The 19,824-nt window shown below is 36.9% G+C and overlaps 1 protein-coding gene across 1 annotated transcript; it reads right to left on the reverse strand.

Annotated features, from left to right (window-relative positions):
• Positions 1 to 15,968: 15,968 nt before the first annotated feature.
• Positions 15,969 to 18,048, reverse strand: lyrm1 (LYR motif containing 1). Its single transcript, XM_084741655.1, has 4 exons — positions 17,890 to 18,048; positions 17,728 to 17,788; positions 16,610 to 16,641; positions 15,969 to 16,520 (listed from the first exon to the last, which is right to left on the reverse strand). The coding sequence occupies exons 1-4, from the start codon at positions 18,046 to 18,048 to the stop codon at positions 16,407 to 16,409; spliced, it is 366 nt and encodes a 121-aa protein (XP_084597781.1). The 3' UTR covers positions 15,969 to 16,406.
• Between the last annotated feature and the right edge of the window lie 1,776 nt (positions 18,049 to 19,824).

A 19,824-nucleotide genomic window follows, 5' to 3' on the forward strand; every position in this document is an offset into this window, starting at 1 on the left:
TTCCTACACACTTCCAGCACAAAGTATTGATGAGGTAATGAGAAGTATTTAAGCATGTATGGCAAATCATACTCTAAATATTTGTACATTTCACTCCATTACCCTGATAGAATTTTATGTTTTAAGCCACAAACTTATCATTATCATTTGCCATCCACTCAACCCTCTCCAGAAATCTGGTTTTAGTCTGTAGAAATGCTAATGTGACAAATAATTTACCAACAGCTACTGAGATAGTCTAAAATTAGAAGAGCACATCATTGCCTTGTCCCTCATAACGAGACATATGTAAAGGATGTGCAGAAGATCACACTTTGAGACCTGTGATTATTAATTTTCACTTCCAGACGCTCCCTGACACCTTGGGGAGGGGGATGCATGCATGGCTGCTTTGAAGAAACTGTAGCACCGAACATGGCTGACATTGATGTGGTGTGTGTGCGTTGGAATGCATGCAGGAACGTACGCGGTTGTTTTTGCATTTGTGCACGTCTTGCGCCTTTTCATTTTTAGTATGGGTGACATGGATGGACATGAGCCCATTGCTGCCAGTAAAAGGAAAAAATGTCTACATGGTAAGTCATAAGTGTGGGATAAATAGGTCAAAATTATACAGAAAAGTTGGAATTCTAAATTAAAAAGCTGAAATTATAAGATAAAATGTAAAAAATTATGAGATATAAACTGGAAATTAAAAAATAAAAAGTGAAAATGATAGATTTTTGACTTTTCACAATAATAATTAAAAATTTTATCGTGTAATTTTGACTTTTTATTTGGTCATTTCTACTTTATCTCATAAGTGACTCATCATACTAATGACTTTTTAACTCATAATTTGTACTTATTTTTTGATTTTGACTTTTGAATTCATAATTATGACATTATATCTCATAATGATGCATTTTTATCTCATATTTTTGACTCATAATCTAATAATTTTGACTTTGTATCTCAGTTATGACAACCAGCATTTTTTTTTTCTTTTACTGGTGGCAATGGGCTTCCATACATGTTGGACAGATCCTGATGGCGCCCAGGGCTCTTTCTTCTCTAAAGGAGATTCCAGCTCTGGTTACCACGCTGACCATGCAACACTGGTCACCTGAAACCCTGCACCTACAGCCACCTACAGCCAGTCTGCTTCATTTGTCACTTTCACCACACGGCTGCACATGTAAATTCGTGGTGCACTCTACTGTGCATTATATCTTCTGCAAGAAGGTGTGAAGCACAGTTTGCCTTCCTGAGCTGAATTAGTAACTTCTCAATAACTGATATCATCTTTATGCTTTATGAAAAAGGCACTTTCTTCAGTGCAAAGAAGAAAATGCAGCCCACATACATTAGAGTGTATTTAACATGGCATGTAACATTCAGAAATCAAAATGCGTATTAAACATGCAAGTAGCCTATCACGTAGCATGAAGTGATTCCCACCCACAGTTTTTTTTCCACCAACTACAATGAGGAAGGTTGTGTTTCCTGTCATGGCTGCCACCAGCTAACCTTTTTCCATTTTTGCCTGATGAGGCTGGCGCTGGCCGGGCCTTTCAGCAAAGCCGTCTCCTCACTTTCACTCTGCAGCGCTGAGACACTCTGGCTCTCTGCCCTGCCAGCCTCCTCCTGCTGCCGCCTTGCTTTGTCTAACCTCCCCACCTGCCCTGAACCCACCTCCTCCCCTCACCTCCCCCGAGGAGCCACAACAGCGCTCCATCCAGCGAAGATGTAAACTAAGCTAGCACAACACCAACACACCCTCCTCTATTATTCATCTGCCCCCTTTAATGAGTTTTCCATTCACCTTCATGCATCTCCAACAATTAAGAAACAATTATTATGTTTGATCACTTTAATTCCATTTACTTCACATTGTATTACATTGTGCAAATGTGTCTAGCCTTCATTTAATGCTTCTCCATGTGTGAAGTAGCAAATGAGTGAGGAGGAGCTAAATAATGGAGGATACATTTCTCAGCAGATAAGGTGCCCTAAAAACAACAGAACATAAGGTGCTGCACTGAAACGGATTTGTCTTTTACATGCTCATTTATCTTAAAACAAATTATACTGTATTTTGCCGAAGTTTGTTTGCCAAAGTGTGCAAAACTCCAAACTGTGTTCCCCAAAATGTGCCTGCAGAAGTGCAACATTCGGCGGTCTGATCAGATCTTGCGGAAATTAATTTGATAATTAATCCTCCTCTGTGACCCTCTTTTCCTTTTACACTAAAGAGCTGTCTAGGCTTTCACTGGCGTGCCAGGCCAAAAGATCGTGTGTCAATCACACAGATAATATGTTTGTTTACATACCATGATCATGAAAAGGAGGCCAGCTAAATATTTGATGGCTTCTTCGAGTTACCCAGGAACAGTCACCCTGTGACCCAACACTAGAGTTGGACCTCAGCACATCCAGTCATTGTTAAACACCTCTACAGGGCGCTGGCTTACATTTGTGGGCACATGACTCTGGTTGGCAAATAATAAAAAGCACAATATCTGCTCCCAGTGTTTGGGACAATAATGACTCTCAGCAATTACTGATCCTCAGTGTGCTGCACAGAATTGATTAGTAGTTGATTACATGTAATCGGGATTACATAATAAAATTACAAAAAACGAGTAACTATAATCAGCCCAGATTACATTTGAAAAATGTGAAATTAGATTATGGTTACATTGTTTCATGATAACCAGTGGAGCTGCAATGACCAGCTGATTAAACAGTCAGTTATTGACTGTTAAATTCATTTTGATAACTGACTCATTAAAGAAGAAATATCCAAATTCTCTGGTTTAACTTTTTGAAATGTGAATATTTTCTGGTTTCTTTTGTCCTCTGTGACAGTAAACCAAATAGCTTTAAGTTGTGGACAAAACAAGATATTTGAGGACATTATCTCGTGCTTTGATGAACATTTGTCACCATTTTCTGGCATTTTATGGACCACACTAATTGATTCAGTGAGAAAATTATTGACAGATTAATCAGTATTGAAAATAATTGTTAGCTGCAGCCCTAACAACCAGTGCTCTATTAACTCATGAAAACCATGTCTGACAAACAGCATTTCTTAGACAAGTGCTCCACAAAAACACAACAACAAAAAGGTTTGCAAACATGCATTTTATTTACACTGACAATGTTTTGACATGTTTAAAAAGAACAAGAATGAACTCAAATTTTCATGGCTGAGTCTTGTTTTTTAATATAATATTGATTTTGAAGTTTAGACTGCATTTTTTTTTAAATCCAATGGTTTACATTACAAATTGCAAAACTGGCCATGTAATTGTTAATCAGTAACTGACTACATTTCAAAGTAATAACACGGTGCTGCATCACCTTATTCAGCAGTAATAAGCATGACCTCTTACAGTTAATTTATGTGCCTAGTAATCATTTATTAATGGTATTCATGTTAATTAAGGTATTCATTTATACGTTGTTTAGTAATTCATAAAGATGCTATAGTTGATACAGTAATAAGCATTAACTAACAGTTAATTAATACAGTAATAAGTCTTAACAAATGTGTCTTGTTAACAGGATTATCATGTTAACTAAGGAACTAACTCATATTGGTACATTGTTGGTAAAGATGCTGACATGCAGTGTTTTAATTACACCGTGGCTTTCAGAGGGGCCCTGTTTTTCGGGTTGTGAGGGGCACTGTGCAAATCCACATGCTTATAGGAATGTGTCCTCCCACATGCAAAAATTCACTATGAATCCATTTCAGTTCATACAGAAAATATTTGTCCAGCAAAGAAACAGAGAAATTATTTGCTGTTTTTTAATCGCTCTCAACTGAGAAACAATAAAGATGCCAGTGAACAGTGGATGTTTATACTTGATAACCATAAGACGACGTAGTCTGTATAATGTGCGATCACTGCACCACCATGTATGCATGACCACAGCAGAGATAGACAGCATTATGCTCGTTAGACAAAAATTATATGAAGCTGTCATGAGCAAATAAACATGCATGCTGCAAGTGCTTTTAGGCTCCTAAATGTACAGTAAAATATATATTTATAATCCCCCCAAAAAATGAGACAAACAAAAATTACAATATTTTAAAGCTGCCCCTAAATTTTTTAGATGAGGCTTTCTGGGGAACTCGTACCTTTCAAGGGATATTATTTGCTCAGTACCTTAATTGAGATCTTAATGTTAAAAGGACACATTTTTAATAGTTAAATAATGCTTATTATTGTTTAATTACTTGTTAATTACTGTATTAACTAATGTTACTCGCATCTTTATAAACGATTAAATAATGTATATGAATACCATTAGTAAATGATTAGACAAATGAGTTAACAATTAATTAACTGTTAGTTAATGTGTAATACTAAATTAACTAATGTCAATGAGTGTAGCCTTGTTGTGTTACCATACTTCTACAAAATAAGTTTGATGTCTTATTTATCATTAGTTAATCATTGCCTCATCGCCCCTGACCTCACTTTGACTCTTGCCTACTTGCACACACTTCACACACACTTTCCGCGTAGCGTCCCAGTGGACAGAGTCTAACCAAGCATGCATCAGCACTCGTCTGCGCTCTCCATACTGCAGGCATGCTTCAGCAATACTCACCACACTACTCGAGTCAACCCACGCGCGCATCAGCCGTCCTCCTCCTCCAATCTCAGAGTAGCTACTCTGTGAGCTGAGACAATGTGAAACGTATAGTCCAAACAAAAGCCAAGAGAAAGACAAAGAGTGAGTGGGACGGGAGTGAGCAGGGGAGCTGGAGATGAGACAAATGTCTGAGGCAACACGAAAGGGCAATTAAGCGCTGAGTCATGAAAGAGCATCTCATCCTTTTATTGCCTTTATTGTGTTGTGTCCAAATATAACACTTAAAACAAAAATATCTAATCTTTGTCTCACGTGTTTTGTTGTTGTGCCATTTCTCAGTGATCATCACCCCTTTACAAATATTGTTTCCTGCGAAAACATTTGCATCAAGATGAGTCCAAAAAGTCTGAGGCACACAAAATATGATATTTCTTTTTCTTCTTTTAAAATTAAGAGAAATGTACAGGAAAAAGTTACTGAACACTGTCTGTTTTTGCTTCTTCATTCTTCTCCCATCAATCATCTCACAACCCTTCAGATTTATTGGGTGACTCTGTATATTAAACTGCATGTAAAGTAATTTGAACTCACTCCACCTCCAGCACCTAAAACGTTTAGTGTTGCTGTCACACATTAATGCTTAAGTATTAATAATCTGACATATATAATAATTTATCAGTCAGAAGGACCAAATCAGTACTTTTACTTCAATGCTTTAACTAAATTTTGCTCCTAATACTTAAAGCACATAACTGCTCACTTCCAAGGTCACTCAAACAACCAATTATTAAACACTTAAACAGTTGCTATTGTTACATGTGGTGTATTTAAGATGAGTGTTTCGTCTGTGCAGAGTTAAGACACAAAAAGATTTAATAGAAATTCTTCAATCACAGGAGAAGCCCACAGAGATGTGTTCAAATCTTAGAGGCTTTAGAAAATGCTTGATTGTCATTGAAATTAATATATACCATGAGTCTGATGAGGATGATTGCTCATAATTGAATCACTGGAGCACCAATCTAATCAGGAAGTAACTAATTATTTAAATCAAATGTGCAACGAAGAGCTGCAATTGTGCTTTTTTTTTTTTTTTACGTTAGAGAGCATGAAAGATCGTATCTGCAGCTGCTGAAACATTATGGCTATGGCATTGTTGAAAGTGATTCACTATACAAAATACACTGGGGGAGGAAGTGTTCAGATCCTTCATTGAAGTAAAAGTATAAATACCACATTGTAAAATACAAGTAAAGGACCTGCATTGAAAATGAGGCTGTATATAAATATTGATACGCATGTGTTGCTTGATACTGTGTCAATTCTCAAACCATTGTATCCTGATATTGTGATACATGTGTACCTGATATCATGGCAGTGAAGTAGATAGTTAGATATCAGTGCTATTATTTATCTTCATCGTTCTGACTGCATAAACAGTAAACTTTTTAAACTCAGAGTTTATGCCCATGGAGTTGGGTTCTTTAGACTATGACAGTTTTCCTAAAATTAGCTTTTACAAAAATAGTTATTTATCACCATGCTTACAGTATCATAGTATATTGCAATATATTGAATCCCGTAACCTGTAACCTGCGTATCATGATATGTATCCTATCGCCATTTTGTTGCAGCCTTGCATACACAGCCCTAATAAAAATGTTACTTAAAGCTACTACAAGGAGTTTTTAACTGGTTATGAAACAGTTTCTATTCATTAATGATGCCTCTATATGATCTACATAAGTGAACAAGACCATTTGCGTGAATATCGACTTATTATTAATGTTAAACTTATTATTTTAATAAAGTTATAGTTTGTTTCTGTTTAGGAAACAAAACTTCTTGGTTAGGTTTAGGGAAAAATCATTATAGCCACATTGGTTATTCCACTCTGGGTGCAAATCACCACACTGGATATTCCAGCACAGGTGCAAATAGCATCTGCCCTATTTTCATTATGGATTAATCTGCTAATCATTTTCGCCATTGATTAATTGATTGTTTGGTTTGCAAAAATTTAGAAAATGGTGAGAAATGCCAAAATCATGACCTAGAGCCCAGAGTCACAATGCAAGAGCCCAAAACACAAAATTATTTGAAATAAATTAAAATTGTCAGAACAAGTAGCAAATCCTAGCAAACAGTTGCCACATTCTCTGTCATCAACCAATCGATTAATCGACTGATCATTTCAGCTGTACTTATATTTGTTATTTGTTATTTTTTGTGAAAAATAAATCTTAGTAACTAGTAACTAAAACTGTCAGACACGTAGCGTAGTAAAAAGTACCCTCTGTACCCATCTAGTAGAAAATGGCATGAAAAGTAACATGCAAGTACCTCAAAGTTGTACTTAAGTACTGTACTTGAGTAAATGTACTTAATTACATTCCAGCGCTGACCAGGATAGAAAAGAATGGAGATGAATAGCTTTAATTATTATAATATATTATGGTCAGTAGACTTTTTCTTTTATTCCTCATTAGAGATGACATGCCATTACAGTAGCACTGTACTTTGCCTTATCTTGCGTGTTTTGACTGCATTATAAAGTGGAAACAAGCTTCATATTTATTTAATGATGGTACAACTGTTGTCAGGACGGACAATAATGTGATCCGCATCAAAGCATTAAGGCAAGTTGACCGGGTAAGGTGAGGAGATGGATTTCCCCATTTACTAGCATCTAATTACCTTATCTCTTATCTCCGTAAGTACAACATTAGATGTCGAACTCCTGCATTATTCTTTACCCTATTCTTTTCCTTTTTTCCCTTCTCCCACTGTTTCTTCCACCATATTTCCCCCAGGGTCTCTCTGAAACCCCTAAATAATGCACAGCGAGTGAAGGGCTTAAAGGGGCTGTATGATGGATCACTCTCCTCTTTCTGGAGCTGTTGTATTCTTCTTGTACTGAGGCTTATTTATCATTTTCATAATGACACTGCTCTCAGGTGAATCTCTAAATATCTATATTTACACCAGACAACCTTTAATAGAACCACTTTTTTCCATGATCCAGTTTTTAGTACGTGACATCACAGCAAAAATGGGTCACACGTCCGCTTTGAGACTTTTATTTTGAAAGTTTATTTGACAGGGAAATTAACAAATTACCACTTACAGAGTTTATCCAAATGTTGTACAAAGTCTTACTTTTGAACTCACATTTGTACAAAACTTAACTCTGTCTGGTTATAATGCAAATGTGAAAGAGCTTACATAAGAGACATTTTTACAGCATAAAGAGAGAATACATTTAAAGATGCCTGAATTAGAAAATGTTGGTCTATTTTACATTTTTTTAAAAACAACATCAGCATCTCAAAACTGCACTTTTTCTCCCCTTTTTGTGGAGCTGAGACATTGGTTTTAGGGTTAGAAAACAACTCTTCCTGTAAATAAGCATGCTACTCTGGTACTCTAAATAAAATAATAAAGCTAAAGACATATGCAATAAGGTTACAGATAAAAATCCCAAAGTTTCCAACAAACTTTAAAGATGCATTTTTCAAGCCCTTTATGAGAAAGGTTATTGATTTGTAACTTTTTGCCCTGGGAAATGAGAGGAAATGCCCCTGAGAGGAAACTTCTCACCAGCATGAATAATGCCTGAGACAAGCAAACAAACAGTATGTCTACTTAAAGTTTATTTGTGAGATAAAATGAAACTTTAATGATCCCTGTGGGGAAAATAGTGCATAGCAGCAGTAAAGAACACAACAAATACAGGAGATTGAACTGTATATACAGTTCAGGGAGTGAACTACTCCTCCTCTTGACTGTGAATATAATCTGAAACTATTTGAACAACATATAGAATAAAAGTTGCAGCATTTTATTCCATCCATAGACATGAGAATAATCAGTGGTTGAAGCCATGCTGATATCACCCATTGGTTTATGGACCATATTAAAACCTTGAGTCTGGCATTACAGAGGTCACAGTCTTGTTTTTTTGTAAGCAGACATGCACAGGACCAATGAGAGCATGGAGCAGGTGGGTAATGCAACTTTGGCAGTATTTGGTTCTGTCCAGTTTAGGAAAAATTAATGTCAGCCTGCCAAGCTACAATCTTTCTTGTATAACAGCTAAACAATGCACTAAACTATGTTTGTGAAAACAATTTGGATGAGAAATAGGCAATGTAGTAACATAGTCTTGATCCATATTTGTCTAGTTTGACAGTTTGATCTGAGTTTTGTAAACCCTGTGTGTTGAAGTGGACAGACTCACAGAGATTGATATGGTAGCTCCACCATATTGTCTGTTTTACTCTAAGCGGGACCATAATTGACAAAATTAACATCATGCTGTATTGAAGAAGACTTGAAACTATTGATCAAGACCATAAACTCATTAGGAAACTGTCAATAACATAAAACATCAAATGAGAAGTAGGGCCATGTTCTCATAAGTCTCCATACAATCGTATTTCTTTTTGTCACTGGTCTTTAGAGAAAGTGCAGGTTTAAGGCACGTCTGCACTGGCTTCATTTCTCAGACCCAGAAACTCCATCCTCCTCTTCTTCTACTGTCTGTGATTCCATCGAAAAGACTTATACAGATGCCATGAGGTTGAATGTCCTCAGGAAGGATTTCAGCCACAGCATGGCAGTTACAATATCAGGAAACAGAGATAAATATGTCCAAAACAAGAGCAGATCTGTAGGAGGTTAGTTTGAGGGTTTTTTTGTGTGTCATTTGTGCATTTGTGCACATACGTTTCCTAAGACATCTTAAAACATATGTTGCTTAACAAACCACAAACGGACAACGTTTACCACGGTGGGAGACACTCTTCACACACTGTTGCTGTGTTTAATTCAGTCTGTTCAAAACAGAGTCAGCAGCGCGCTGTTATTGAAGTGTGTGTCATATTTCCTATTTTCATGTGTCAAAATCAATAGCAAAAGCAATTGGATCACAGTTCACAAGCTGGCGCATTTCACATTCAGATAAACAGCAGGCTTCCACACTATGTTTGACAACCACGACACCATCTTTGCTGGAGTGAAATCTTCCTTTCACGTCTTGCCACAGAGGACGGTGACAGTGTGTGTGGAAAGTAACAGATTTCTGCACATACTTGTTACTGTGGCGCCCTTTCTTTCATAGAGTAAGACGCTTACAAAAGGACGAGGGAGTAGAGAATGCACAATATATGGGTTACCTGTTTCTCATGGCCAATACTGATTAGATAACTGATACTTTCACATCTTTGTATTTAAAAAGTTTATATAACCTATACTTTATGCACATCTGAGGGTAAGAAAGGCAAAGATATGAGTAAAGATGAATAATTTAATATTTCATAACTCTGACTGAGCCAAATCTAACTGAAATCATTATTACAACAAAAGCAAAGAACAGTTCTCACTCTTCAGTGTTCATTTAAAAACTTAATACGCTTTCATGGAGCATTTTGCCTAAAAATTCAAACTACATTTTTTGACATTCTGTGTAATCAGATGTTAATATAGCAGATATTTTATTATATGTTTTAATTGTCAGAGTAATAATATACATTTTCTTTTTTATATATATAAATTGTTGTGCATCCCTGCTAGAAATTTTCTTTGAAAAATTTGATTACATATATTAACAACACAAGTCTACAGTCACAATAGGAGCTCTGTGAGGCTGTACCTTGAGCTCACTGTAAACAGCCTCATGCTCACAATGGCAATGCTGTTTTCTTAACTGATATTTTTGTTCAGACATTTACAATGATGACATTTACAAAAATGACAGTTACGTTATTACAATCACATGAATGACATGTCACCTTTCAGGGTTTGTACAGTCTTTTTCTGTTCTAACAATTGAAGGAAAACAAAACAAGAAAAGTCAGTGTCCCAGCAATAAAATTCAAATCTAGCTGGACAATCAACACAAAACACAAAAACACAACACCCTAGGAAGTCTATGTAGCATCAACATCACATACCTGGTCCAAATTATGCTCATGTAATAAGACTATATATTAAGCACCTGAGCAAGAGATTGAGCACATACTTCCTTGAATAGATCCTCCCTGCCACCCACTCTGTAAGTAACCTGCTCACAACTTGCCATTTTACTTAATAACTCTATTCTTTAAGAGTGTATAAGGTGGCAGATTTTGAGTGGCACAGTTATCCTACATGACACCCTGTTATCCCAAGTGGCACAATGACAAAACTAACATGCCGAAGCTTAGAGGATTAATGGCACATCGCAGGTGTAGTGACATATGACATCTAACACCTGCTTACAGCATATTGTCTGCAGCAACATGCCAATCCAGATCTCCTGTTGGATTATGGTCAAGGTTTGTGTGTTCACTTATTTACAGAAGTAAGTCAACTACAGATACAGTATTTATAAAGGGTTCTCAAATGAGAGCTTTTGTTTGTCTGTATATAAAGAGATGTGCAGGTGAGCATTGTTCCTTGCTCATACATTACAGAAAGACGTACCATATGCATCATAATCTGTTCAGTCATAAGTTGCAGACCAGCACTGAGCTGTTTAAATGAATGAAATATGATCTCAGAAAGAATGACTCTGAAAAAAAAGAACAGTCATTGTTGAACAGGAATGCTATAAATGAATGCATAGAGTGAGTCACTACATGGCATTAATGTTAAAACAGGCTGCTGCTGTGCTGCTGCTGCTGCTGCTGCTGCTCTCCCATCAGTGGTCAATTATAGTGAGGACAGTCATTTATCACTGAGGTAATGTAGTCTCCAGGAGGAGAGCAAGGAGAGCAGCAACAACCCCACACTTCAACACAAGGTGTATTTACTGCGCATCAGACAATTATTTCTGTCTAGCGCGGTGAGGCGGCCCTCAGAGAACCAAACACAGGACTCAGATGACCTATTTTAGTTACGTTAACAGTCGCATTTGTGGTTCATTAACTGCTTCTTTTGCCTTCTGATCAGGAGGCAATAGGTTTGTGTCGTATTTGAGACCGTGATCCACTCACACTGGTAACGTTGGGTCATGGTTCTGAGGGGTGTACTTGCTGAACTATGTGAGGCTTCAATACTTTGTGAGGTGTGACCCCTGGTGGCTGAAGAGTAGAAAGATTCAACATTTTCTTAAAGCTTTATTTGCCAGCTCTCAGTTAGAGTACACTTCACTGTGAGGGGGAGATTCTTCTCAGTGCACCCTTTCTTGAGTTTTCCAGCATTATTTTAAGTAATAAAATGTTTTTCTTTTCTGAAGCTCATTACTATCGGTGAAACCAAACAATTGTTTTTCAAGTCACAAATAAGTCTCAAATCTTTGCACTCAATTTCAAATCAAGGCAGCAAGTACTGAGTCCTAAACCTTGAGTTTCATGTCCTAAATAAATCATAAAGAACTCAAATGTGATGTTGTTTTAACAGCAGAGCCTTGATTTACTTTTTTTTATGCAACTTCAAATGTTGAGCAAAGTTAAAAGTTGTTGTGTCTCCATCTGTTTTTTGCTGACCATCACCAAGGGCACAGAATTGAATAGGAATGGTAGAGACGTGCCCTTATCAATATTCAAGAATTACCAAATTGACCCTAGCAATAATTTTAGGTATAGGTATAATTTTTTTTTCAACTGCAGCTCAGTAATGTAGCGTTACCTTTTCATGGTTCTCTCCTACAGCTTTGGGTCAAACTAAATGGATCGGGGGAATGAAGTGTCGACTTGCAGAGAATGAATAGCATTAACATTAATTGATTCAGGAAACGAAGAGAAATGAATTGACACACTTTTTAAAATAACTTTGGGAGAACGAATCAAGTATTTTCATGTCAAAGGGCTCAAGTCCAGGTGAAGTCACGAGTCATTGGTGTTAAAGTCCAAATTGAGTCGCAAATCTTTTTCGATTTTATCATGTCAAGTCAAAAATCATCAAATTTCCGAGTCCGAGTCCAAGATGTTTGGGTCAATCCAACTTGAAAAAATATTTGCATTAATCATTGTATCTATAGGTCTAATTTTTGTGGACAGCCTAGTTTAGCTTGTCCTGATGTTGCTGCAAGCTCGTCTTCCCGCTGTGTCTCCTTGTCTGACCCCTTGTCATTCAGGAGATTACTTTACAGTCTCCCTCTGGTATTCCTTTACAAACCTTATTTTCTGTGTGCGTCACTCATCAGGTCCTGTAGCGCCGTGTAGGATCTGTACCCAGCAGTGTGAGGACATGCTACCCTCTATATAGGACATGTTAGTTCCATGTTTAAACTGAGACCTTCATTTCTGAAGACACGACACCACAGACGCCTGAGGCTGGAGTCTGGTGTGTCAGCCACCGGACTGACGTCACCCAGTACAACATGCAGCGTGTGTCCACTGGGTTCCATCATGTGGCTGCATGCAGGCCAGTGTGGTGCTGGAGGACACAGAAAATGACCTCAGAAAATCCTGGAAGCGAGGGGACTGCGCCTGTCAAGGTGACTCCATCAAGGTCCGGAGTGTGAAATGAGACTGATCTGATAAAGTCTACATTGTGAGCTCGGTGGCGATATACAGCACTGTATCAACAACACTGAACTGTAAATCTGTGCCCCTCTGAGATTAACACAAGTCATGTTTGCTGATCCACATTTTTGATTTTCCACTCTCTGCTGGAAAGTGGAGCAGAACATGAAATATACTTTAGTCCCCACAGAATACAGCAGCTACAGAGGGCTTTTCAAGTACGTCTGGGCTCTGGCCAACTCGCTGAAATGAACCACATTATTAAAGTGGAAGCCTGTCATTCATTTTTTTTAAATGAATGCTCTTTTACTGAATGACTGACTAAATGACTAATTTAGGGAACAAATTCAATGTTAGTGTATTTACATACATAAATGCATGTATGTGATGTATTTTTTGCTTACTCATGTTAATAAATTGCGATAATATTATTTGTTTCTAATTTAAATTAACTTTGTTCAGAGTGGAAGGAACATTGTTTTTTCTAATCCTAAACTATATGAAACGTGAAAACCAAATTACTGAGCAGTAGAGATTGGCTCATGTATCCCATGGCCAGTGTTACAGGAAGATATTAACGGATCACCCACTGGTATCAATATATATATATGTAGGCCTTTAAGTAACAAGACATGACAATACAGTAGCAGAAATGCTAAAAATTTGCCTGTGATAATTTAGAAACATTGTCACTATAATATAGCATATAGCGTTTTGAAATTTAAATTAGTACATTTCTTGGCCATAATTCTTTAATCAGCAAATTTAAGCAACCGTGATCAAAAATATTTTTTTAAGTAATGTGTTTATACCATTATTGGTATTGGCCTAAAATATGTATGATAAAACAGGTGTTATGAATGGTACTAATTACGGTTTTGTTCCATTCAGGTCAGGGTGCTGCTAACGGGCATGTTGGCTCACTGGAGAGGCTCTGCTACACAAACAGGACTTAATTAGTATCATCAGTAACACCTGTGTTAATCTGCTGTTTCATACCAATATGGCCGCCGTGAAAAAGGTTTGGTTCTCTCGGAATATTAATTTATATTAGTGTGTTTTAGAACAGGAGCACATTTGCATCAGCATTCGTTGTACATGCAGTCTGGATGTTAACAGTTCACTGAATTAGCATTTTAACTTTGGAGAGCAACAAGTCCACCAAAAAGATACAGAAGTAATACATTAATATAACAAGTAAAAAACTAAAGTACTGGAATAAAGTAATAAAAAACAGTTTTATTGTTGTGATTTATTATCTACCAACTCATTATACAACCCTGTCTTGTAAAATGATACATAAATTAAAACTTGAAAAACTAAAAGTAGATTACATACAGAGAAAAACTAAGGCCTCACTAACTGGACAGCTAGACGATCATACTCGAGGATAAGGGCTGGTTGCACTTGTAGTTAAAAGGAGATAGAACAATTAACCCATTAAATAGACCTTTTTCACAGCAGCCATATTAAAATGAAATGACAGGATAAACAGGTGTTAACAATGATATCAATAAAGGTTCTTTTTCATTCAGGGTGCTGCTATTGTGCATGTTGGCTCACTGGAAAGGCTCTGCTACACTTAACTAATTAGTATCATTGGTAACACCTGTGTTTACACGACCCTCTCATGTCAATATGGCTGCTGTGAAAAAGGTCTATTAATGATTAAACACGTTTGTGCATTTGAATTGTATGAGTAAAAGGTCAACAGTCTGTAGTAGCACAGACTGAAAATGAATCTTTGCTCCAATCTGCACATCAGCGTCACTATTTTCAATACTTGAATGAATCAAGGGAGAAAAGTTTCTTCCTCTCTTCTGGAAGTAGAAGTGAAAGTTAAGTCCAGACCTAAATCCTCTTTCACTACGCGGGCGTCATACTTATGGAGAAACAGAGAAAAAGACAAAAGAAACGTCAAAGCCGACCAAATGCTGGGATAGTACAACAGTATTTTGAGTTCATTTAAAGCACAAAGAGTACTACAGTTCTTTAAATAACCATCCAAAATAACTAGAAATGTCTTCAAATTTCAGAAAATTAAATTATGCACAAGAAAGGGCCTGTTGATTAGGTCTGTCGGACTGAGTGCAAGGAAAGACAATCTGCTTCTTACTGGCACTAATAAAAGTTTAGAAAATACTTTTTGAAGTCTTTCCTCATTTTCAGTTTTAGTCTGTGCAGTGCAAATTCAACATATCATTCGTTTTAATATGTCAATCCAAAAATAGGATATTTAGATTCAGTCTAAAGAATTTCCCCCTTTAAAATCATACAGGTGAATAGACGGGTAAGTAGAAATTGTGCATTTCATTACACTTTAAATCACATATGCATCACCAACTTAACTTTGTTTTTAATCACTCACCTTTTAGTTTGTTTCTTCTGACTCTTTTCACAAAGTTTACACATTTTCCCATTTGTTTTCACCCCGATTTGATACCTATTTCCTGGAGAGCCCTTTGTAAAATCTGCCTCGTTAGACGAGAATAACTTTTCCATTGAACAACATACAGGTACTGAGACATAAACAAACAGTAAGGGTTAGATATGAATGTGTTCAGAGATATATACAGCACAAACACATTGAACTAACAAACATTTTTGTCATACTGTACTGTGAAAGGCCCTCGCACTGTGCGTCTTTTAGCTCCCTGGCTAGCCACTCTTTCCTCCTCAGTTACTCAGAACTAAATAGGAAGAACATCATGAATTCACTACAATGGCCCAGAACATTAGTCGAGTCAAAAACAACTTGTTTCACAACTTCCTCTGTGGAGTTGCCAACATTTCTGGAATGAATTACATATTTTCCACATGAGTAAACAGGCTACTTACATGGGAAAAACTGAAGAATGGGGCCAGTATTTGAAGGTAGTTCCTAAAAAGGTGTATGCTGAAAATAAGAGAAAATCACAAATGTATGACTAAAACATGACTTTACTTTAAGACAGCTTTATTTGTTTCAGCAGTTAATAACGTGTTTGTAGTTTGACACAATTTAAACATCAACTTTCATCACTATATGGTTGTATTTTACATACAAAGTCTTTGTGAAGTTTAACTTTTTTACACAGAAAAATAAATAAAAAATATTAATTGATCTTATATTACAGATTAATCCACAATGACAGGTGTCCTGAGCTGAGCACAAACTAACACTCTCCAGCTACCAAAGAACTCATGTTCATGCAGTTCCCAGTAAAGACATGACAATGAAAAGTGGCTTTTTTCCCTGAATGACGGGTGTTCTTGCATCACTGAGTGTCTTGCAACAACCATGAGATCAGCTTGTGACTGCACTCTAGTTTCCTGTCCCTGGTAACTCAAACTCTTGGCGAGGAGCGAGGATATCGAGCATCAGGTCTCGTCTTGTGACTGTAAGTAAATTGGCTTGGCCTGCTTCCTCAGGCGCTGCTGTGCTCGCAGCTTCCTGCCTTTCTGAGTTGCCAGTCCCATTGGTGGGAGATACGTCTGTGGGGATATTCAGAGAACAAAATAACTAAATAAAATTTGTCACCAACACAGTAACTCACAGACAGAAAAATATGGTTACTACTTACAGCCCTTGGATATGGGTTCCTGTAATGTAGACCTAAAGGAAAAAAAATTCTAGTGTCAGTGATGGCTATTGACATTTTGTTAAAAGAACAAAATCAGTTGCTCCGAAAGATCAGTCTTCCAAAGCCACTAAGCTTTCTGTCCTGCATAATCCTTCACCAAGAATCGGATTCTCTCAGTATATGAATGATTTCTGGGTTGTTTTTATTTAAAATTTGATCTAAATTTGATTTGCCTGATATACTCAGGCAGAGTGCAGGCTTTTCTAAAAGTATACCTGTGGCCAAATTACTAGGGGTGTAAATCATGATTTGATATTTTATTAATTCTTTGGACAATAATACAGTATTTGCTGACATCACAAACTATGCCACGATACTATTTACATTTGATTCAATTCAGGGACAAACGATCAATATGAGACAATAGCATATGCCCATGTAGCATAATCAGTTAGAGAAGAAGCTGCCTTTATTCTTTGCTTTTGACCATGAAAGGACAACATATAAATAATTGTAACCAGTTGGATGCAGTGAAGTTTAGTCCACTAACACATCAAACATGGGTTAACAAGAGCGTTTAACAAAAGTATGAAATTCTGCTCAGTAATAACTGTCAAGATTCACAGACAAAACTCTCTCTCTCTTCTTCTCATTGCTTAACAAATTAACACAATCTAAAAGGGGGAGGTGAAAGGACTGCTTCTTTGTCCACAACTAAACTAATCACTCATATATAAAAACAAATGATCAAACATGCAAGAGCATAGTACTTTTCTGATCTTATTTGTGTCTGTCATTTTCCAGTTTCTATTTCAGCCTACTGATGAAAAAATAAACCTTTATCATGCTGATTTTTCTGCAGAAAAACAAATCTTTTTTTTTCAAACCATTAAGTCAGTGTTTACTCCTCTGCTTACTCACACTGAAACACTCAAGACCTTCAGCTGAACCTGCTCAGTCACTCAGTGACAAATACTGTAGCAATACTGCATTTTTATCGCAATGGTTGACAGGCAGTCTTACTGTTTTATTACTGTTAGTGTTGTCATCACCCGAGTAGGATGAGCCTTTCAGCCAAGACTTATGTAAGGAAACCCGTGGCATCTCTCCATCCTTACCTATTTCTATCCTTGCTTCACATTCCTCTATACACTTCTTTATTGATTCTTGATCTGTGAGCTGAGAGGAAGCACACAGAAGAAAATATTAGTCATACAAACTGCTATAAACCTACTTGCTTTTTAAAGAATTTCTAGTGAGCTGTGTGTTGTTGTCCACACCTGCTGGTTCTGTCTGAACAGAGTGCGGGCCTCCTGAAGTATGTATTTCCTCTCAGTCTCTGTGTCACTTGTAACCCCACTCTGTGCCTGCCACGTTCGGGCAATGCGAAACACCCGCATGTACAGTGACAACACCGTCCTACGAGTGGAGGCCGTCATCTGGTTACCTTCACAATAAAAGAATTTAAAATGTACAGAAAAGAACAATGGCATTATTAACCCTGTTCATGCTGTTTACACTGTGTATAATGCTCAGTTCCAGGTCTCTCAGTAAAACTTACCCAGTCACTTTGTTAATACATATGTCTGGACTTAGGGACACTGCATCACACAACAGACCAGACAAGAAAGTCCTCTGGTGTCTCAAAGATCTAATTAATCTGTTAGTGGGCTCTGGAGTGATCCAGGGGTAGTTCCCATTAAGTGTCATGCACACAGCCGACTAAATGTGGCAGGGTCAATTATTTGCAAAGAGGCCAAGGAATCAACTAATGGGATGCAAGGACTGATGTAAGTGATGTTAGTACGTATATTTTAAAAAAAACAACAACAAAAACTTACATATATACATACTTTTGCTTTACAGAGCATTTTACGTAAGAATTCTGCTTTGACATACTCAATTCAATTCAAATCAATTCAGATATTATTATAGCTGATACTGGTCAGCTATAATTTGATTATGGAAATAATAAAAATAAATTACCCATTGTTATATAATGTGTATACTTAGCTGGAATACTACCAAAAGGGCCTATGTTTTCAACGTCCTTCTTAGTTTGTGGTTATTTAATTAAAGGTAGAGTCAGTAGGATTTGTCCAAGCTGTTCCTCATTGCATCAGGATATCAAATATCCATGTTTTGGTTTGGTGAAATGTCCAGAGCACAGGACGAAAATGAAAGAAATTAGGCAGAGGGTAGGGTCTTTGTAGATACAGCCACCACCACACACTTAATGCATCATAAGTGATGATTGCAAGGGGGTCTACTCATTGTTTTCTTTAGGAAAATGTTGCAGATTATACCCTTAATTAAAACGTTAAATGTATGTGCAATATGTGAGCAAAGCAAATTAAAATTAATTAACAAAAGCTCAACAACAGAGTCCCACAAGGATAGCTTATAACGCATGTTTAAAGCAGTGCAAATGCCCTAACGAACAAAAGTGCAATATACCTTTTTCACAGCAGCCATTTTGACATCAATTAGTGAGATAAACACAGGTGTTACTAATTATACTTATTAAGATTTTGTTCCATTCAGGTCAAACAGAGTCAGGGTACTAGTATTGCGCATGTTAGCTCGCTGGAAAGGCTCTGCTGCTCTAAATGAAACAGGACCTTAAATAGTACCATTGTTAACACCAGTGTTAGCCCAACTATTGCGCATTATTATGGCTGCCATGAAAAAGCCTATTAATTAAATTACCAAGTCCAGTTGATGTGAACTGAGATGTAGAACAAGTTACTCCTGCTTTGAAGGGTTTGTTGTCTAACCCCGAGTGTTCACTTCATTCAACACTAGATGTCACTAAAACCAACACAGGGTTGTTTTCCGAACATAGCCTTAAATAACTGTTACATGACTGGCTGATTCGTATTAATCATATGTTCTGAAATTTGTTGAGATGACAGGAGGTCTTTTAATAAGAAAAACGCTACTGGCACATTTGAAATAATTCCGTTTCCCACACAGAAAACATGAGGCAATACTTCATCACTTGACAAGATGAAGCTAAGCTAGCTATCCTTGAGCTTTCTCCTGACAACCTTAATATAATAAATGTTATTCCAGAACTGATACTAAATTAATAGCGAGGACACATTAACAACTTGTATAAGCCTTATCGCTAATTATGTTTTATATCTTTTATACAATACATTACATATTATTCGTATATTACAAACCCTACCTGTGTCTGAAAAAGAGACTAG

The sequence above is a fragment of the Lutjanus erythropterus genome, chromosome 17 (assembly GCF_056507025.1).
Source record: "Lutjanus erythropterus isolate fLutEry1 chromosome 17, fLutEry1.hap2, whole genome shotgun sequence".
NCBI classification, from domain to species: domain Eukaryota; kingdom Metazoa; phylum Chordata; class Actinopteri; order Lutjaniformes; family Lutjanidae; genus Lutjanus; species Lutjanus erythropterus.

What these genes read in the sequence shown, in the direction of transcription:
- lyrm1 (XM_084741655.1), bottom strand. Translation starts at nt 18,048, where the DNA reads ATGACGGCCTCCACTCGTAGGACGGTGTTGTCACTGTACATGCGGGTG. An exon ending in TGTTCAGACAGAACCAGCAG is followed by an intron (nt 17,789 to 17,889) that starts GTGTGGACAACA and finishes GCTTCCTCTCAG; the next exon opens with CTCACAGATCAAGAATCAAT. An exon ending in GGAACCCATATCCAAGGGCT is followed by an intron (nt 16,521 to 16,609) that starts GTAAGTAGTAAC and finishes ATATCCCCACAG; the next exon opens with ACGTATCTCCCACCAATGGG.